General features: G+C 41.0%; 1 protein-coding gene across 1 annotated transcript in view; it reads left to right on the top strand.

Annotated features, from left to right (window-relative positions):
* The first annotated feature begins 11,526 nt into the window (after window positions 1-11,526).
* The window catches only part of C11H16orf72 (chromosome 11 C16orf72 homolog), a 68,311-nt gene continuing 56,929 nt past the window's right edge, over window positions 11,527-22,908 (top strand). Inside the window, exons 1-2 of the mRNA XM_033963190.1 lie at window positions 11,527-11,754; window positions 12,788-12,868. Of these exons, the coding sequence (XP_033819081.1) occupies window positions 11,559-11,754; window positions 12,788-12,868 (277 nt within the window). The 5' untranslated portion in view covers window positions 11,527-11,558. The remainder of the gene's footprint in view (window positions 11,755-12,787; window positions 12,869-22,908) is intronic.

The raw sequence follows: 22,908 nt of genomic DNA, 5'->3' as shown, positions 1-22,908 counted from the left end.
TTCCAGATGCGACACCCGGCGCAGGGGGGGAACCAGACCGGGAGCATCCCCTCAGGGCTTGCACCCGGGGCGGATTTCCCCCCCCTCCCCCCTTAGTACGCCACTGGGTCCTAGAGGTTTTATGTGGATTACTAAATTGATTCTTCAAGATTTCTGCATGAAATGTAATTTAAAAATTAAACTTAGAAACTATAAAGTTCAAAACACAATCAGCGCAAAAATTATTGTAATATAAAACTTTGGGCCTCTTCTATCAATCTGCGCTAACGTCGGGAACAGCGCTGGCCATTCAGCGTGGCTCTCTGCACTAAAAACTGCTAGCACAGTTTGATAGCCTCAGGATTTTCCTTGACTTATCTGACAATGGTGTTGTTTAAAAATTACGCAGTGCAAGCGCAAATAATTAATTTACTCTTTCATGTTCAAGCGCGTGTGTTAAAATCTTCACTTTAGTCTTAATTTTAATTCTAAATATTCTAAATCATTATTTTTAATTTGTTTCCAAGGTCCTAAGCTATATAAAGCTTTAAGGCCCCTTGTTAATAAGTTATACCATATTGTATACCCTAGAAATAATATGCAAATGAATTTTAAAAAATAATTTTAGCATACATTAATATATATGTGTATACATGTAAAAAATATTTTATTTAGGAAATAAGTCTTGCAATGCTAATCCAATGTCTGCCTAATAATAAGCTTTGAAATGTAATTCCCTGGAAATGTCCAGATACCTCTTATTGTAATCCACCTAGAACTGAAAGGTTGAAGGAGAAAAGCATCCAAGGCTAGTCTGACAGGTGATCCCAGTCTGGAGCAGAACTAAGGAATCTATGTCATTCAGGTGAGTGGTAAAGAGATCTATGGAGGGATGCCCCACTCTCAAAAAAATATTCAGGCTGTGAATATGCCGAAAGACCTCTTGTTTAATTGCATTATCCTGCTCAGCCTGTTAGCCAACAATTGGTCTTCTCTGCCAGATAAGTGGCTCTGAGCATTATGCCTTTGCTGGTTGCCTAACACCGCTTCCTGGCACATGGGTATGATCTCAAGCCTCCCTGTTTGTTGACATAATACATTGCACTTTGATTATCTGCTTGAATAAGAATAATATGGTGCATCAGCTGATCTCTGAAAGCCTTTTGTGCTTTTCAAATGGCCCACAGTTCCAGATTGATATGATGTTGAGCCTCCTTGGGGGACTATTGACCCATGATGTGTAGCCCGTCTACTTGAGCTCCCCATCTCTGGTTAAATGAATCTGTTGTTGACGCCTTGTGAGGTGAAGAAATTTGGAATTGTAGTCCCATGGTCAACTTGCTTTGAATTATCCATCATGACAGAGACTTTTCAAAGCTCTCTCCAACTCTTCCGTAAACATCTGAAAACCTGGTTATTCTCAAAAACGTAACTCCTCCTCCCTCTCTAATCATTTTAGTCCTCTAATTCTCTTCTCCTCTCTAATCATTTTAGTCCTCTAATTCTCTTCTCCTCTTTTGCCCCCTCTGGAGTTCCTTTCTACCCTAACTCTTGTTAACCGTGTCGAGCTTTACGAATGTAGAGAGGATGCAGTATACAAACCTAAGGTTTAGATTAGATTAGAAATTGCCTCAAATTATCTATCAAGACAGAGACTTCTTGAGAGAAAGAATGAAAACAATGGTAATCTAGGTTTCCTGTGGCCTGAGACCACTGGGAAGCTGGGGTCCACTGTGCTGGCCTTAAATGGTGACACGACATGAGTGTGATGTAGCTACGCCAGCCAATTAGCTCTGGGCATGTCTATTCCAAGCCCCCAAAACACACTAAAAATATATTTTTTAGCGCATGGGAAGTGTATGCAGATGCCAAAATTTCCGCAGGATGCCTGAGCGCACTTCACAGTAGTAGATTTTAACTTATGGTAAGCATGTATCAGTACTTACTGCAGCTTAATAAAACAAGCCTCTTATTTATTTAACTCGTTTAACCTGCCATTTTGGCTTATGTTACACAGAAGAAAGTTTTCATACTATGGGCTCCTTTTATGAAGCTGCGCTAGTGGTTTAACGCGCATAATAGCGCGTGCTAAATCACTGGCTGCGCTAGCCACAACCACCTCCTCTTGAGCAGGCGGTAGTTTTTGGCCAGCGCAGGGGTTAGCGTGTGATGAAAAGTCATGCGCATTAACCCCGCTAGTGCGGCTTGATAAAAGGAGCCCTATATGTGTATCTCCCATTAATTTTTAGTTATAGATACATCTGCATATTTTTTTTCATTTAAACCATTCACTCATTTATCCATCTAATTTACCTTTTTTTTTTTGCCCTATTTTTATATTCATTAAGAATTTATGTAGTAGCTGGCTTAATGTCTCTATTGTGCACAAGACTACTTTGTCCTCGTAATTTAACTGCAAAAGGGTAAAATTCCTCAATGGTATAAAGTCCGTAGAAAGCCAATTGTTTCCAGTTGTTTCTCCGGAAGGTGCGCTTATACACCTGCTGTCCTGTGTGATATTTGTACAACCACGGTGTTGGGGCCCTGGCAGACGATTTTCTCTTTTCTTCTAGCAGCTGCAGCACTGTCTGTAATGAGAAAACAAATTCTGATATAGCTTGAGGCAAAGCTCTTTGGCCTGGCTGTTGGAATGGTGGAAAATAAGGAAGTCTTCCAGTACATAGCTGGAATGGACTGGTAATGAGATCTTTAAACTGCAGTGTTCGATTGTGAACAGCATACAGGGCTGCTGGCAAATATTTAAGCCAATTCTTTGATTCCAAGGCATAACATTTTTCAAAGCTACCTTAATCAAATCATGGGATTTCTCAGCATACCCATTCGCTGGTAACGAATTTCTGTTCAATACCCAATGAGTTGCATAGTTCTTGCAAAAGCTCATTTCTGAAGTGACTTCCGTTATCAGAGACTATAGCTTCAGGAATGCCATATCTGCTTACAATTTCAGTGCTAATTTTATGAGCAGCCTCTTTACCAGTTTCTGATGTAAAGGATATGCCTCTATCCATTGTGAAAATGGGCATACACATACCAACAAATATCTTTTCCCTTGATTTTCAAAGATCATGTCTGTATAATCAATATACCACTTTCTACAAGGTCCTTCCGGAATGGGGATAGCTCCCAATGGGGTAGGAGTCCCTCAGGTTTGTTTGGATACATTTTGGACACTTTCAGACTACTTCTTTCAAAATGGCATCTAACTTAGGGTGCCATAAAATCATTTTAAGCACTGAGGTGAGAAAAGGGTGCCTACTTCTTAGAGTGGCAGTCCTGTGCATATAGCCACAGGGATGAAGTGGATATACAAGTTCTCATGTGTTTTAGTAATTGATAGTGCATGTCTGACACAACCTGAGCGTGAACCATGACCTTATTGGGTTTTGGTTCTCAATAAATATATTTTAAAGATTATAAGTTGCTGTGACAAGCTGTACCTTTAGTTCAGGGGGCAGGAATGACTGAGAATTGCTTCTGCCCTCATGAAGACTAAAAAGACACAACTGACATGGCAAGAGGCTGTGGGTATGCCTGGGTGTTGAGGAAGCAGCCTGGGATGGATTTTTTTCGGTAGAAGGGGAATTTGTGGCCAGGATGGGCCTTAGTTTAAAATGTTAAATAAAAACAAAACAAAACACAAAACAACCATTCCTATTCTTCGCCCCCTAACCACGCCTACTTTTCAGGCACAGTACGCCCTCCAAATTCACAGAGGTTATGTTCTTAGAGTGATCGCAAATTGTGAAAAACTGTAATTATTGGATGCGGAAGAGGAGCAGGGATCGGAGATGGGAGAGGGCTGCAGGGGTGGTGGTGGCGGCTGCTGCGAGGGCCGATGCGGGTGGTGGTGCTTGTGGCTCCGACCTGGGCCAGGACCACTGCTTGGCTCACAGGTCAGGCAGACCAGATCGGTGATGTTGCGGGGCTGGAGGATGCACACGGCGGGGTCCCGGGTCGCAGAAGAGGCGGATGGAGGATATTTTTCTAATTGTAATGGCGGAGAGAAAAACCGCGAATGACTGGGGCTGTGAACTTTGAACCGCAACTTCGCGGGGGTATACTGTAGGCATCATTAGGTGTCAGAGGGTACTTCATCTTAGGCTACATAATTTAACTGTTACATTACATTAGGGATTTCTATTCCGCCATTACCTTGCAGTTCAAGGCGGATTACAAAAGAATTATCCAAGATGTATTACAACAAAAAGAGTGAGAAATGGGTAAGGTTATTTGTTTGGGGTAGTTGGCTTTAGTGAGAGGTTAAGTTTGAGACTTGCGGTATTATTTATTTTTTCAGAGTTTTCTTGAAGAGTATGGTCTTTATTTCTTTTCTAAAAGTCTTGTAGTCGAGGGATGCCATCAGTAGATTGGCGATTTGGTTGTCTAGTTTGGCTGCTTGAGTGGCAAGTAGGCCATCATATAGTTTTTTCTGTTTGACCTCCTTAATTGGGGGGTATGAGAATGGGGTGTGAGTTTTCCTATGTCTGGTTGCGGTGTTGTGGATGAGGCGGTTATTCAAGTAGTTTGGACTGTCTCCGTATAAAGTCTTAAATAGTAGGCAGTAGAATTTAAATTGTATTCTTGCTGGGATCGGAAGCCAGTGCGATTGGAGATATGCTTCTGTAATGTGATCATGTTTCTTTAATGAGTAGATGAGTCTTAGTGCTGTGTTTTGGATAGTTTGTAGTTGTTTTGTTATGGTTGTAGGGCATGGGAGGTAGAGGATATTAAAGTAGTCAAGTAGGCCTAGTATTAAGGACTGAACTATGAGCTGGAATTGAGTTTTCTCGAAGAATTTCCGAACTTGTCTTAAGTTTCTCATGACTAAGAATGACTTTTGTATTGTTTTATTGATTTGCGGTTGCATGGTGCAGCATCTGTCGATAGTTACAATTTTTTTCTAAGTAGAACCAGTGATTGCAAAGTTTTAATTTCTTAATATATAGACGGGGAATACAAGGTGCATTTTCAGAAAGTTTTTGACAAAAACTTTCATGAGAAAATTTTGAGAAAATTAAAAAGCCATGAGATAAAGCAGGGTTGAATGGAGAAAAGTGAATAGTGGAATGTCACAAGAATCTATACTAGAACCAGTGCTTTTTTCATATATTTATAAATGATCTGGAAATGGGCACAATGAGTGGAGTGATCATATTTGCAGATGACATGAAACTATTCAAAGCTGTAAAATCACTTGTGGACTGCATGAAATTGCAGGAGGATCTCAGGAAGCTGGAAAAATGGGCATCCAATGGAAGATGACTTTTAATACGGACAAGTATAAAGTGATGCACAAGAGAAGAACAACCCAAATTGCAGCTATATAACGCTAGGTTCCACATTAGGAGTATCACTGAGGAAGAGGATTAAGGCGTCATTGTGGACAATACATATTGATCTTCTGTCAGTGTGTAATGTAGAGGCAGCCAAAAAAAAGCAACTAGAGTGTTATGAATTACTAGGCAAGGAATACAAAATAAATCAAAGAATATCATCAAGTTTATTCAAGTTTCAAGTTTATTATAACATTTGATTAATCGCTTATTCCGAATTCTAAGCGATGTACAAAGTGATAAAATTACAAAATATAGGAAGACAAACATAAAAGATGTACTATAATTATTACTACATTGTAGTAAATAAAATTACAAACATAAACGACAAGTTTCATAACTACTAATACATAATAATAAATTAAATTACACGTACATTAATAAAAACATAGGGAAAACTTGGGATGCTTCTGTGGTGAGACCAGACCTTGAGTATGGTGTGCAATTCTGGTCAAATACATATAAAAAAAAAGATATAATGAAACTTGAAAAGGTACAGAGAAGGGAGACCAAAGTGATTAAGGGAATGGAAGAACTCCCATATAAGGAAAGGCTACAGAGGTTAGGGCTCTTTGGCCTGGAGAAGAGACAGCTAAGCAGAGATATGATAGAGAGCTATAAAATCCTGAATGGCGTGGAATGGGTAAGCATGAATCAATTGTTTACACTTTCAAAATGTGCAAAGGCTAGAGGGACATTCCAAACAAAATGGAGAAAATGTGGTTTTTTTTGTTTTTGTTTTTACTCAGTGTGTAGTTAAGCTCTGGAACTCATTGCTGGAGCAAGTGGTACAACTTTCTGGAAGTGGTACAAATGTCTGGGGAAAAAAACTCCTGGAGTAAAACTCCATAAATCGTTATTAAGATAGATCCAGGGATTGTTCCTGCTCATCATTGGGATTACGTAGCATGAATTGGGTCACTTTATTGGGACTCCACTAGGTATCTGTAACCTGGACAGGATACTGGACTAGATAGACCTTTGGTCTTATGCAGTAAGGCAACCCTTAGGTTCTTATGCTATTCTTTTTATCTTAGGGCAACCACCTGGCCAGTGTTCTGCATAAGGGGACCTTCCTTCACCTCCTTCCTAATCAGACTTCTGATGGGATGTCCGTTTTGGATACTTTTTTTTTTTTTTGTGGTGGGTGGATTCCATCTTGTTCCTGGCCCTTGGCAATGCAAGGAGGCAAGAGTGGTACATACTGCATTCACCAGTAGCTGTGCTGCCATGCGGCCTCCTGATCCCATCTTCAAACTCTATGTGGCCCTCATCCTGTCTTCTGGCTCATACCATCAGTTTTTGGACTTGCGGCAGACCAAAATGAAAAACATAAGTTTGATGGTAATGGTCAGTGGCTTGGATAAAGCAGCACAGATATAGAAGACTGCAGTGTGTAAACTGCACTTATTTTCTTCCAGGCCTCAGTATTTGAAAATTATTTTTATACCTCACAGGAAAGGGGAGGAGGTGAGGAGTGTTCCTTGAACCTTCTACTATACATCCTTCCTGCAGACCTCATATATCTTCACTCTACTCGTGGCACTCTACTTCACTCTCCCCCATACCATTTCTGCTGGCGACTCCCCCTCCACTCATCCCTAATACCCCCCTGCAGACTCAACTTAGACACCTCAACTCACTGATGGCAGTTCCTCCATACCCTCAATGTGCACCTGACAGCCCTCTCCTTGGTCCCTTATACACATATAGGGGTCCTTTTATCAAGCCGCGCTAGCGGGGTTAGCGCGTCAGACATTTCATCATGCGCTAACCCATGCAGCCGGCTAAAAAAGTAACACCTGCTCAATGCAGGCATTAGCGGCTAGTGCAGCAGGCGGTTTAACATGCGGTATTACGTGTGTTAAACCCCTACCGCAGCTTGATAAAAGGACTCCATAGTATAGACATACCCTGACTCACCCCCCCTCTATACGACAGGTCCACTCACCCTAAACTAACATGTCATATGCTGACACACCACACCCCTTACTACACCCCCACATACACAGCCTACATCTAGGGTTACCAGACATCCAGGAAAACCCAAACATGTCTTCTTTTTAGAAGATGGTCCGGGTGCCTGGAGGAATTTCCAAAACCGGGCAATTTGTTTTTGGTTTGGAAGTCCACGCGCTCAGGGCCACTTCTGGAGGCCCTCTGCGCATGCACAGATGTCAACGCAATGATGTCAGATGTGCACACATGCTTCGTGTCATTGTGTTGATGTCCGCGCAAGTGCAGAAGCCCTTCAGACCTTGGGGAAGGAGACAGGAGGTTTGAACCGGGGCGGGGCTGAGGATGGAGCTGGATGCGGGACAGGGCGGGACCAGAAGTCCTCTTTTTTTTTTTAAAGAGGAAATCTGGCAACCCTAACTGCACTCCCACACATACTATACCCCCACATACACCCTCAGCAGACACTTCCCCACATACTGCTATATACCCCACTGCACAACCCACATGTACTCACCCTGACAAAAGCACACTCATACCCATGATACTCATCCACTGGAGACTGACCAAATTCCAGTTTTGGTTTTGATGCCAAAACTGGCCTGAAATTTGTGTTCAGCCTTCTTTCGGTTTTGGCCAAACATGCTATTATATTTTTGTCTGGAACCAAATTTTTATGCTGGATCCCCTAACTCTTTCTTTCCCCCCAAATATCAAAAGCCCCCCCCTTCCTCCTAAAGGGTGGGCTTGCAAATGGCATGCATTAATAGCCCAGGGTGAATGAGGAGATTAATGTAGATTCAAAGCTCTCCTGGCTGCAGCAGAAACACCATTGTTCCTTTTCAAAGAACATGATGGTGAGGCTGCTTGTGTGAGGGCAAGCAAATTATGCTGCCTGGGGCCTAACATGGAAATAAGAGAGCAGATAGGGACACTGTCTCAGTCCATCATTTTTGATGGGTCTCTTTAGTTAGTTTAGCTAACAAAAAGCAGATTAATTTGCAGACCTTCTTTTTGTTAGGCTTACTACACTATAGGGCTCTGTTCTTTATTGCAAGGCCCACAAGCCAATGGCAGCCCATAGGAACCTCTTGTGCGGCCCACAGCTCCCCATCCAGTTCCAAAGCCCCCCTCACCTCAAAAACTACATGAAGGACACTGTTGCAGCAGTGATGCTCCAGTGCTGTTGATAGCTTCCTCTGCACTGTTCTTCTGCTGTGGTCCAGCCCCCTCTGAAGCAAATTCTTGTTTCCGCTTGGGCAGACTGCAGCAAAGGAAGAGGCCATGGGTAGCACTAGGTCAGAAAGGGTTTTAGAACTGGGTGGGAAGGACATTTGGTGGAACTGGGGGTGGTGGGGAGGGGTAAGGAAGAAGGAAGAGATGCTGAATGGAAGGGGGCAGAAAGGAGAAGAATGTGAGCACATGGATGGAGGAGAGGAAAAAGCAAGAGTGGTGGGGAAAGAGATGGTGTACATGGAAGAGGAGGGAAGAGATGGTGCACATGGATGGAGGGAAGTGGAGAGAAGAGATGGTGCACATGAATGGAGGGAAGTGGGAGAGAAGAGAAGAGAGGACAGAGATGGTGCACATGGATGGAATGGATGGGAAGAGATGGAGCACATTAATGGAGGGAAGTGGAAGAGGCGGGAAGAGATGATACACACGGAGGGAAAAGGGAGGGAAGACATGGTGCACATGGATGGAGGGGAGGGAAGGGGAAGAGATGAGAAGAGAGGGAAGAGCTGGGATAGGGAAGAAAAGAGAATGAACATAAGAATAGCCTTACTGGGTCAAACCAAAGGTCCATCAAGTCCAGTAGCCCACTCTCATGGTGGCCAATCCAGGTCGCTAGTACATGGCCAAAATCCAAAGAGTAGCAACATTCTATGCTACCAACCAGGGCAAGCAGTGGCTTGTCCCATGTCTTTCTCATTAACAGACTATGAACTTTTCCTCCAGGAAATTGTCCAAACCCTTCTTAAAACCAGCTATGATATCCACTCTTACCACAACCTCTGGCAATGCATTCCAGAGCTTAACTATTTTCTAAGTGAAAAAAATATATCCTCCTATTGGTTCTAAAAGTATTTCCCTGTAACTATGAGTGTTCCCTAGTCTTTGTAATTTTTGATGGAGTGAAAAATTGATCCACTTGTACCGGTTCTACTCCACACAGGATTTTGTAGACGTCAATCATATATCCCCTCAGCTGTCTCTTATCCAAGATAAAGAGCCCTAACCTTTTTAGTCTTTCTTCATATGAGAGTTCTATCCCCTTTATCGTCTTGGTTGCTCTTCTTTGAACCTTTTCTAGTGCCATTATATCTTTATTGAGATAAGGAGACCAGAATTAAATGCAATACTCCAGGTGAGGTTGCACCATGGAGCGATACAGAAGCATTATAACATTCTTAGTCTTGTTAACCATCCCTTTAAAAAAAAAAATAATAATAATAAATAATTCCTAGCATCTTGTTTGCTTTTTTGGCTGCTGGCACACATTGGGTGGAAGGTTTCATCGTATTATCTACAATGACACCCAGATCCTTTTCTTGGGCGCTAACCTTCAAACATCCGGTAACTGTGATTTGGGTTATTCTTCCCAATGTGCATCACTTTGTATTTGTCCACATTAAATTTCATCTGCCACTTGGACGCCCAGTCTTCCAATTTCCTAAGGTCTGCCAGCAGTTTTTCACAATCTGAATGCATTTTAACAACTTTGAACAGTTTAGTGTCATCTGCAAATTTAATCACCTCACTCGTTCCAATTACCAGATCGTTTATAAATAAGTTAAATAGCATCGATCCCAGTACAGATCCCTGCAGCACTCCACCTTTTACTCTCCTCCATTGAGAAAAATGACCATTTAACCCTGCTCTTTGTTTTCTATCCGATAACCAATTCCTAATCCACTACTGAACTCTGTCACCTATCCATTGACTCTGATTTTCTCAGGAGCCTCTCATGAAGAACTTTATCAAAAGCTTTCTAAAAATCTAGATACTATATCAACCAGCTCACCTTTACCTAATGTTTATTCACACCTTCATAGAAGTGAAGCAAATTGGTGAGGCTGAACCCATGTTGACTCTGTTTCATTAATTCATGTTTGTCTATGTGTTCCACTATTTTATTTTTTATAATTGTTTCCACCATTTTGCACCGAAGTCTGGCATACTGGTCTGTAATTTCCCAGATCTCCCCTGTAACCCTTTAAAAAAAAATCGGTGTAACATTGGCTACCCTCCAATCTTTATGACTTCATACTAAACCAACCTCTTAGTCTTTAGCTTCAGCACCCAAAACATGTACTGACATTCCTTTAGGTATAGCCTCTCATACATTAGGTATTTACTCATCACATCTTGTTTTCTGCAACTGCTGTTAAGAGCTGTATTAGAACGCACAAAGGTAATATGACAGGTATATTGAATTATGCTTCTCCTCCCTAAAATGTAGGCGAGATCATGTTTAACTCCCTCAGTCTCTGCATGCTACTCTTACACAGTATTAATTTGTATACTTTTTCAAGTTGCTACAAACTTCCTTACTGATTAGACAAAGTTAACAGAAGAGAAAAGTTGATTATCTAAGAAATCCGGTTACTTTTCACAGACAGAAAGTGGCTTCCCAAACCTATTCCCATCTGGTAAACTGGATTAAAAGCAATCACGTGATTTGTTTGTTACCAACTAGACAATGGGAGGAGCCAGTGCCCTGCCTCGAAACGTCACTCACGACCAAGAGACCGCGGCCGCCCATTACAGCAAAAACAGCTGAAATAAGCACGCAGGCGCACAGTACAGCAAAACCTTTTTTTTCTTGCTTAGCCAACCTAACTTGACCCAACCCATCCTTTTATGATATCATATGACTGACAGCTCCATGCTCCAATTGCTGAGCAGTCTGGAGTTCAAACTAGTTCTAAAGCTACAGTTCAGCGAGTGACAGTTGCTGTTGGAGGCGGAGGGGGCGGAGCTTCATCGCAAGCAAGTTTTGACGTTCCTAGACTTAGTGTTGGGTCAGTGGCGTAATAGGTTCAATTTGTTTGGAGTCGCCGAAGGGAGAAGATGGGGGTGAGGTAGAAAACGTAGTAGCCTTTTTTCCCATGAAGAAGATTCCAGCTGGGACGTTCAAACCTATTAACAGACGACGCTTGAGAACAGGGGGCCATCGGTAGCGTCTGTCTTTTTTTTTTTTTTTTTTTCGGGGGGTGGGGGGGAACGAGGGTGGGGGGGAGAAGCTTCGCCTGTGCGTGCGATAGAATGGAAGATAAAAAGGAGGAAGGAGAGGCGGAGATCCAGGAACACGGGCCAGAGCATTGGTTCACCAAATGGGAGCGGCAGTGCTTGGCCGAGGCCGAGCAGGAAGAGCAGACCGAGGAGGAGGCCGACCAGAGTCAGCAGAAACTCTGGCATCTGTTTCAAAACTCTGCCACCGCCGTCGCCCAGCTCTACAAAGGTCAGGGGCGGGGGCACTGGGGGCGGCGGGGACGCGGAAGGCTGATGCTTTAAATAAAAGCAAAGTAGTGCCGAAAATAAACATAAAACGCACAAAATAAACAAACAAAAAAAAAATCCCTTCCCCAGCGGAGACCGCGAGGAGTAAAGACGAGCGGTGACAGAATGTAGACGGGCATAAAACAAAATGGCGAAAGGACCTGCCCTGGAAATAATAGCAAAGCCGCGACCCGGTCTATTGCTACTGAGTCAAAACGTTAAGAAACCTCCCAGCACTCCTTTTCCCGAAAGACTAACCAAGCCCAAGAGCGCTTTCTTGTAACTGGCCAGTTGAAGGTAGCCTTGGCAGTGAAAGGGTCCTGGGAATTTAAAGGACTTAGAAAAAAAAAATGGCGAAGGCTCGGTGAAGGCACCGGCAGACTGATGAGTTTGTGTGTGCCTGGCGTTCGGGTGGGATAAGGAACCCGAAAACGCTTCCGTGGCTAAGAGAAATCTCGGCTAGGAGAAGGCATCTGCAACCGGGCAGTGTCGATGGGGTGGGGTGGGGGCTTGGACGGGTGATATTTTAGGGTTGCTGCAGTGCGACCCCCGTCACTTCCACCCTGATTTGTAGGCAGTGGGATGATGGGAACGATTGTTAAAGCCAAAGCAAGCGCTCGGAGCTAAGGAAGTCCGGTCTCCCTCCATTCCTCTCCCCTCCCACCACCTTTGTTGTTGCTGCTGCAAAACTGGACGTATCTAACAATTTTTTAAAAACAAAATGGCGAAGTGGGACTCCATTGTGAGGAGTCTTTTTTTAAAAATAAATGCCTCTTAAAGTTCGTGAACATATTTTTAACGTTTAGCTTAAGAAAATAAAAGTGTGAGTTGGGTGGAAAAAAAAAATGTCTGTAGAGGTTTTATATTTAAAATGTGTCTCTTTCGAGAAGAAAAGGAATGAACAAAATGGCGAAATCAAACATGGCCGTTCTGAATATGCTCCAAAATACATTTGTTATGTATCATTTTGTTTATTTATTTTATTTTTTTTGCAGATCGCGTATGTCAACAACAAGGGCTTTCACTTTGGGTACCCTTTCAAAACGCAGCAACAGCTGTTACAAACCTGTATAAAGGTAACTATAAAGTTTGCTAATGGTGGAGGGTATTCTTGAACCTTTGACAAATCAAGGGTATTAATACAAAGCTTTACTGGCCTGAGAATTTTATAATCCCTGGACTGTTTTTAGACACTTATATATTGTAGTAACTTTACTGTAACTTTTCAGGGACTGCTATTAATAAAATACATTCTCCACTACTGCCGTTTCAAGGGCTATTGGGACATCAGTCGTGCATTTTGTGGTAAAGAGGGAATGCAGAGTAGGGCTTTTGGTCAGATGTTAATAGTGTTGCTCGATTTAACTGCTTAATCTTGTATCTTGATATTTGTCAACAGCTTGGATTTGTGTTGGAGGTTTTTATTCCTTAGTTTCACAGGTTGTCCTGTTTTAGGTCTTTTTAAAATGTAATTTTTAATGTTAGGAAGCATTTTTATGGCTTTTATGTAAAACAAAATATAAAATACAAGGTACTATGGGCCTTGCATAAGATAGTTGATAAATCTTTTGTACTTTTTAGCTATTGTCTATATGGTAGTGTGCTAGGAAAATTGCATATGTATAATTACATAGTCTTGTGTAATGGTGGTAATGAGAATTCCTTAGCAAATAGTGCAATTCCTACTCTTTAGTAGCTTTAGGTATGAAACAGAAATGTGTGTGTAGGTCAGACTAACTTCCCTTTGGAGTTGCCAGCTGTTAAGATGTGAAATACTTTTCTCAGTTAAGTTTTATATTCTTGTTTTGTTGGTATGGTATGTGATCTTTTTAGAATTTAAATAGATATATATAGTATCTGTATCTAATTTTTCTATTTACATTGTGTACCAATTTACAGTATATTTGTACTGTGATTGCTGTAGGAATGCAAGCCATATTCAGTGCCATACATTTTAAATGCTTTTTCACAGATGTTAATACAGAATAATTCAAAATTACTATTTTATGCAGCATCTGTAGAAGAACTTCAGGTCATTGTCTTTATTTTTGATCTAACAGACCTATATTGGTCTTGTAATGGTACTTCTGGTAGTATCAGATTTATTTCTTTTATTTAGGTGTCTCATACATAGGTGCAAATCTCCATTTTATGAAGGTATTTGTGGTTGTTAATTTATTTTATTACATTTTCACACCTGTTGTAGCATATTTACATTCCTATGCAAAAACTAAATGGATAAGTTTATCAAGTGTTAAGCATAGGATGAACACATTTACCCTTATGTTTTACAGTTTAGTGTGTGCTATTAAGCATTAACTGTATGTAGAAGTACATTACATTAAGTAGTTGCAGAAGTTGCCTCTTTTTCACTAGATAGATTTATAATGAAAACAAACAAACAAAAACTATGTAGCTAGCTTGGAGTATTTGAACCAGTTGATTGGCCAAGGAATTTGATCATTTAATTTCACCAGAGTCATCATTTTAACTTCATTTAGTGCTTACAGCCAAATGATATTTCAAGATGCTATAACATTTCATATTTGTTAGAACACATGTTGCAAATGTTGTAGCATGTTTCTGATGTTCAAATACTATGTAAGTTGATTTTTCTTACAATTGCTATTGGAACCCCCCACTTTATCAAGCGCTAGAAGATTTTGAAAATTGCCATTAAGCCCCCTTTTCCTTCCTTTTATCAAGCTGCGCTAGAGATTTTTTTAGCACGGGCCAGTGAGGTAAGTACTTCAATGCTCATAAGAATTCTGTGAACGTCGGAGTATTTACTGCGCTAGCTCGCACTAAAAGCCTCTAGCGCAGCTTGATAAAGGGGGCTCAAAGTGAGCTGAATTGTTGCAATGGAATAACATAGACCATATGCTCTTTATCTGCTGTCATTTTTCTATCCAGTCTGCCTAACCATACCAGCTATTAAGTTCTACTATCCTTTCTCTCCCATAGAGATCCTTTATGCTACTCCATGCTTTCATAGTTTGGTAAGGTGTTTTCATGTCCACTGGGAGATTGTTCATGCATTCACTACCTTTTCTTATAAAGAAGAATCTCTCTACATTATTCCTGATTGTCTCCTTTCACTTTTAAACTGTAGGCCCCTCCCCCTTTTGTTCTAGAGGTTAGTTTGTTGAGAGAGGCCTGTCTCCTGAACACTTATTCTGAGGAGTTGTTGAAGTATCTGTTAGATTTATTCTCTATTGCCTTTCTTCCAAAGTATACATATACTGTAGTAAAGACCAGTGACCACTTTAGTAGCTAGCCTCTGGATTAATTCCATGCTATTGATATCTTTTTGAAAGTTCTGTCTCCAGAATTGGACACAACACATTAAATAAGATCTCGCCAGAGACTAAACTAAACTAAGCCTTAAGTTTATATACCGCATCATCTCCACGGAAGTGGAGCTCGACACGGTTAACAATACAGTGGTGCCTCGCATAAAGAACGCCTCGCACAGCGAACGCTGCACACAACGAACTTCATGTCATGATTCATACAACGAACTTCGTTTCACACAACGAAGTCGCCCGAGCTTCCACGATCGCTGCCGATGTATTGCATCCTTCCGCGCAGGCACTGCAGGCAGTCGTTAGTCACTGCGCTTAACGAGTTTCACATAATGAACTTTTCGCATAACAAACTTGCTCCTGGAACGAATTAAGTTCGTTGTGTGAGGCACCACTGTATTTCCATTTTCCTTGCTGGCCATTCTCTACTTTATTCATCCCAGCATCCTTCTGGGTTCTGTTTAGTCTTTTACAATCACTCTCCCCAAGTCTTGCTGCTTTTTAATGAACAGAAGTACTTCACCCCTTATACTGTGCTGTTTCTTTGCATTATTTCAGCCCAAAGGCATAACTCTGCATTTTATCAAAGTTTTACATTTTAGCTGCCGAATTCTGGACCATTCTTTGTTTAATTAGATCCCTTCTTATATTAAGCACCCCTTTTGGGGTGTCTACCCCAGGGGTAGGCGATTCTGGTCCTTGAGAGCCGGAGCCAAGTCAGGTTTTCAGGATATCCACAATGAATATGTATGAGATGGATTTGCATGCACTGCTTCCTTGAGATGTAAATCTATCACATGCACATTTATTGTGGATATCCTGAAAACCTGACCTGTGTCTGGCTCTCGAGGACCGGAATTGCCTACCCCTGGTCTATCTTATTGCATGTTTTGGTGCAGCATAGATCTTATTAGGTGGCTATGTTTATAATTTTTATCTTATTGCTCACTTGGGGTTCCTTTAGTAAAGTATATTACGTTTTGCAGTTCCCGTACTGTAATGTAAGAGATTAATATACTGGAAGCGCATATTTAATGTGGCACCTATTAAGGGGCGTGACAGCAGTTCTTTTGCAGTTCACACATTGGTGTCCATTAGTGCACAGTAGAAAATGAAATGGGGACAAATTTGTCCCTGCAGGATCTATCTCCATCCCTGCAAACTCTGTCCTTATCTGCACAAGCCTTGAACACTTTAAAATCATGTGCTCAAGGCTTGTGCAGATGAGGACAGAACTTGTGGGGCTAGATCCCACGTGGACAAATTTGTCTCTAGTGCACAGTAATTTAGTTGTAGCCCAAATTGATGTTAATTGCAGAGCAGTAGTTGCCACATGCTAACTGCAGTATATCCATGCCCATTCCCTGCACAAGCCCTGCTTAGTTATGCCCCCTATCACAAAATGCCCTTAATATGATCCAATTGTAAAAATAATGCATAAGCAGTTACCACATTTGTAGTGGTGGATAACGCAGGCCAATTCATATATTACATGCCTAATGTACCTCAGTAAAAGGGCCCTTTTAGTCTTCATGAATCAGTGTTGTCAATTCAAATTTTACTTGTTTTTTTTCTACTTTTATGGTTTAACTTATTGACTTTCCCATGATTTTGTGTATAGTTGAAATAACTGCACTTAAAACCCCTTTGTATATCATCCTTGACGTCCAAGTATTGCAACCTTTCAGCACACGGTCCAAGACCCTGAAGATGGTGCAACTATTTTACTGACCTTAAGTTAATTTTTCTGGAAACACTTTTCTTTGTCTGATCAATTACTATCAATCTTAGAACCTAGAGATTTAAATTTGCTTAAAATTCAGGAATTATGCAGCACTTTGTTCTAATTTTTACTTTTGGCCACATTTGCCATTATTAGGAAGATGGTTTCCTTGTTGAAGGTGCAAAATGTTTTATTATGGAAGACCTACCTATCCAGACCTGCATTATGAGAATAGACTGTTTCATCCACATCCATAGATGTTGCTTTGAAAATTAGTCCATGAGATGATTAAATTATGCTATAAAGATACTTTAAAATGATTTGTAAGACTTTTGACTAGAAAGTTAAATTGTAAAGATGCCCTTCAGAGAGAGCAATATTTGCTTGCTTATTGTATATATATCTGAATATAAGTCGACACGACTATAAGCAGAGGTAGCCTCCCCCCTCCCCAAAAGAAAGAGGTAAAAGGATTGACTCTAATATAACCAGGTGGTTAATATTCAAGTGCACTGTTTGGCTCTGCACCCAGCCACCTCCTTCCCCCGTCCTATCAGGCTCTGCACCCATCCTCCCTCACATCCTGCCTTGCCAGGCTCTGCACCCTGTACCCTTTCCCTCCCGATGTCTTGCAGGCCTCCACTGGGCCTGTCATAAGACCTGGTGATCCAGTGGTGAACCGAGCAGGAGCGATCTTCCAGCGCGAAAACTGATGGCAGTTATTCAGCTAGTGGCGCTGAACTGAGCAGGAGCGCCAGAAGATTGCTCTTGGTTCAATACTGGACCACCAGGGAATTGAAAGTTACACAGGGGAGGCGGGAGGGAGGTAAAAATTGTTACAGTTGGCCAGGATAGGAGGCGGGAGGGATCCCTCCTGTCCCAGCCCACTGTTGGACCACTAGGTCTTAATGGTAGGCTTGGCGAAGGCCTGCAACAGGTTCAGGAGGGGGGTGGGTGGGCGCTGACCTGGATATAAACCGATATCCCCATTTTTAGGCCATTTTGAGGGGAGGAGGCAAAAAATCTCAGCATATATTTGAGTATATACGATAGGCGATTTACAGTAATTGTCAAGAAGTGAAAAGACATTTGTACCATGAAAACCTTATAAACTGTAGATCACGGCCTGTTCTCGCTTGCAAAATACTAATAGATAGGAAAATACTACAGATGTTCGGTTTCTGATTTTGAATGAATGACCACCATGTCTATTTTTCATGTATTAGTGCATGAATATAGTCCTCTTGCATGTATGGTATCTGCGTGACATGGGCAGATGTGCATGGACTGTACATTGAGGGTAGTGCAGGGGTTCTTAATCTCTTTTGGGCTCCCATACTCTTAACTGATCAATGAGATGTGCATGGACTGTACATTGAGGGTAGTGCAGGGGTTCTTAATCTCTTTTGGGCTCCCATACTCTTAACTGATCAATGAAATTGTCAAATCTTTCCTAAACCATGTGTCCACTAATGATTTCTGACAACTACATATGAAGCTGTTAGCTGTTAACTGCTTACATTTTGGTAAATTTGCAGTAATAGTTACACTACTGTCTTCACTCTGTCTAGAAAGTTTCAATAAAATGCCTTTGAATTCAGGATCCATCTCTGCACCCCGTTTGATTTTTTTCCCATCTCATGCATATTCATTGGGGAAATCCTGAAAACCCGACTGGATTGCAGCCCTCAAGGAGGGACTTTGAGATCCCTGCTCTATATCCAAAATGGTGAAATGACTAGGGGTTAAGAAGCATCTTAAAACAGGTTTTACTTTGAGTGGCAAAGTGCAAAAAGGACTAGTTTACTAGATGCTTCATCAGTTTTCTTTTCTGTGTTTTGTGGTCTCCCCTTCCCTACCACATCTGCTGACACATTTTTGGGGTTTTTTTTAAGTTAAGGACTTGAGACTTGATTTTAATTTTGTACTTTCCATTGATCAAAATATAATGGACCTTGTGTGCCAATCTGTTATGAAACAGCTTAGTAGATACAAAAAATAGGTTGCTCTTATTTGTATGTTTGTTTCAAGGACAGTGGGTCCTAGAGGCGCTCCAGCCAGTAAGCTTTTCAGGATATTAGTAGTGAATATTCATTTGAGATTTTGAAGGCACCACCTCTACGGCATGCAAATCTCTTGCATGAATATGGATATCCTGAAAACCTGACCAGGTGCTTTCAGGATTAGGTTTGGAATCACTATGGTGTGTTGATTTCTCCTTTAGAGGCATCATATTGACAGAATGTATTATGTAAAAATTAAATTTTTAGATTAGAGAAAGCCATACTGAAATATTATACTTTTAAAAGTTGTTTTTTTTTTTTTAATTTTCAATCAGTTCTGTGCTAAGTTTTATTGTTGCTTGTTGCTATTACAATTAGTCTAGTGCAGTGGTCCCCAAACTGTCGTGGGGGAAACCAGCCAGTTAGGTTTTCAGGATATCTGCAATGAATATGGATGAGATGAATTTATATATACTGCTTCCTTTGTATGCAAATTGAAATACATTTATTGTGGATATCCTGAAAACCTGACTGGCTGGGATTTCCACAAGACATGTTTGAGAATCACTAGTCCTAGAATTTTTAAATGTCATGTTGTAGGCTGACTACAGGTCAATTCTAACTTTTTTCTGTGGATTAAAAAAAAAAAAAAAAAAGCGGAGCTCATTGAGGTCTGCCTCTACCTTCCACATGAGACTCAGGATGGTTTATCTCCATTTATACTAGGATGATTTATGTTGCTGAATAGTCAGTCAAATTAGAAACACTTAAAAGGTATTTTGGAACCTTACAGCAAATAAAGTTTAACCTAGCCAATAAAGTTTAACCTATCCCCTCCCTCAAAATGATTATTAAAAAAAATCTTCAACCCAGTTATTAGTGGCTAGGTTTTATTGCATAAAATGGAATCTGCTAAAATTTTGTAGTAAAATAAACCTTAATGGTGTAGCCTATGTTAATAACTAAGCTCATTAGCTTGTAAAGTAAATGGCCCCATAACAAAATAAATTTGTAATGGGTTTGTATATAGCTATTGGTAGCTAAGTGCAGTGACTTCTAAAGATGTTACAAGTGGGGGGGGGAGAGGGGGGGTTAAACCTGTAAATTGAAGAAAAACATGTTTTATACTAGTGTGGTGAGGAGCAAACTTGATTTTCTTCTGCCTGACTTATAAACTGGAATTTTCTTTTCCTGATATATATATATATATATATATATATATATATATATATATATATATTTTTTTTTTTTAAACAAATGTATTTTGGAACACCTAGAAATTTTTTATATCTTTTGTGAGAGATGACACAGTGAATTTGTAACTTTTTCAGTGTGAATGTTTAGCACAGTAATACATTTTATACATACCATGTAAACATATGACTGAGCATTAATGTATACTATAATATAACATAGTAACATACAGTAGAAACTTGGTTAATCGGGACTCTCACACAACCGGCAAAAAATTGGCAGTAGGGAAAGTCCCTTGAAGCACTAGCAGCAGCTTCCTGAGACAAATCCTTTCTCCCCCAAGACCTGAAGCAGTTACGAGTCCCTGAAGCACTAGCGTGGCAACAGTCCTGAGCTGCAAAGTCCCTCCCTCAAGCCCCGAAGTGGCAGAAGCAGGCAGTAATCTTGAGCTGTGAGCTCCCTCCCTCTTCTCTTGTTTTTTTTTCTTGCACGCGCTCTTTTCCTTACTCAAAGTGCAGTGGTTAGCAAGAAGCACAGGCTGCTCATGGCCAGTCCTGGCAGTGCTTTTCCTCTGACGCGTCACTTCTTGATGCATCAGAGGAAAGATACTGCCAGGGGTGGCTATGAGCAGCCTGTTTTGAAGCTGCCTCTTGCTGATCACTACTCTTTGGCTAAGAGGGAGCAAGGGGGTTTGTGGCTCAGGACCACTGCCTGCTTCTGCCATTTTGGGGCTTCAGGGAGGAGGGCTTTGCGGCTCAGGACCGCTGGTGCCTTGAGGGTGAGGAAATTGAGAGTATGTTAGACAAGGTTTCTAACACTCAGTTAACCAGAAAATGTTATCCGGTATCCACCATTCTTCGTGGGTGCCAGATAACTGAGATTCTACTATAATTTGATGGCAGATAAAATAGGAGGGAGAGCTGAAAAGTTCTGAGCCTAACCAAGAAGGGAATGAACCATGAAATTTACAAGCTATTCTGCATTTTTCACCCCTAAGTTCAACACACTTGGCACATCATGTTTGAAGTTTTTGTAACCCTTCCAGAAAATACTCTGGTCACTGAAATACTGCTCTGCTTTTGCAATCGTCTCCAAATCACTCAAAAATTGTTGTCCTTTCAAACTCTTTTAAGGTTTGGAAACATAAAATAGTCAGATGGAGTAAGATCTGGTGAGTAGGGTGGATGGTCTATGCATTGAAACCCCAACTGTGTCAAAACATCCATTGTTTTACTAGCCTTGTCTTGCAAAAGAGAACTCCTTTCTATAGCTTCCCTCTCCTTTTTTTTTTTTTTTCTTTCAAATGCCTCCTTTTAATTGGCACAACAAGCTGCAGTAGTATTCTGCATTACCTATTTGGCCCCTTGGAAGATAGTCATTACAGCACCTTCCTGATGTGGCCATGATCTTTCCTGAAGACTTTTCAGTCTTGAATTTCCTTGGCCTTGGAGAACCTGAGTGCTGCCATTGCATGGACTATTTTGTCTCGGTATCATGGTAATGTAACCATGTTTCACAAACAGTAACTAGTTCCAAAAAGTTGGCACCAGTTTGCTGAAAAATCAACTTGAAGCATCTATTCGATGTCGTTTCTTGTCGGCATGCAAACATTTGGGCACCCACTCAGCTGACAGCTTCTGCATACCCAGCTGCTCATGGATTATACACTCAACATGTTCACTGGATATCTGTAATGTCTCAGCAATTGTTTATTTGCCAGTCTGCCAAAATCAGGTTATGGACATAGTCAATTTTTCAGGAGTTGACATCGTATGAGGCCTCCCAGACCTTGCTGCATCTTCAGTCTGCATGCTGAAAGTTTGCACACCACTTCTTCACTGTGGAGTATGATCGACATTTGTCAATCAATGTTTGCATCATACATTCAAGGATATCTTTTGGTGTTTTCTTCTGCAGGAATAGTAACTTAATCACAACTTGGAGTTGCCCATTCAAAAATTCCACATTTTGTTCACATGGTTCAATCAGCGATCTGAAACACTGTCAAAACTGCATTAAGATTCTGCAAATTGGCATTTTGCAAAATAAAATAACACTTGTTTGGCTACCATGGCAAAATAATGCACAGAATTTAGGAAGTTAGTTAGGCTGTTAACTTTTCAGCACACCCCTTATATTGTAGTTTAAAATTTCCAGCTTCACAACAGTATTATGTAAAAGCCATTATCAGGTCTTTAACACACAATATGATTGCCAGCTTATGGCATTATTTCCCCCCCCCCAACCCAGCAATACAAGAAGAAAAGCCTTAGGGCTAGATGCACTAAATGCTTTGATTGAGTACTGATTGATTCTGGCATGCAAATGATCTCATTACTAATAAAATAAGGTTGATAATAATAAAATGAGTCATCTGATCAATGGCCTAACATTGTCATAATTTGATCACTAATGCCGCCCTGAAAAATAATGATGGGTCTGCCAGGCTTTTTAAAAAAAATTTTCCTATGGGCACAGATGGGTGTGTATAACACACACACTATATATATATATATATATATATATATATATATATATATATATATATATATATATATATATATATATATATATATATATATATATATATATATATATATAGCTGCCCCCTGCTCCACCTCTGACGACTGCCAGAAGAAAAGTAGAGGCAGGAGGGATGCCTACTCCCTCCTGCCTCTGCAGAACCCCTTCCCCCTGCTGAGCTGAACTGCTCCCCCAGGACCCCCCTCCACATACTTAAATAAAAATCAGCAGGAGAGACTCACTCAGGGCCTTAGGCCCCTCCCCATCCATCCCATGATGCAGCAGGAAGGGGTGGGCTGCAAACAGGAGGGACTGGGCATCCCTCTTGCTGTCATCTTTCTGTATGGGTATGGGGGTGGATGGGTGCC

This window comes from Geotrypetes seraphini, chromosome 11 (genome assembly GCF_902459505.1).
Source record: "Geotrypetes seraphini chromosome 11, aGeoSer1.1, whole genome shotgun sequence".
Lineage (NCBI taxonomy): Eukaryota > Metazoa > Chordata > Amphibia > Gymnophiona > Dermophiidae > Geotrypetes > Geotrypetes seraphini.
Note: the sequence above shows the minus strand (reverse complement) of the source record. Positions and strands in the feature narration are given on the sequence as shown.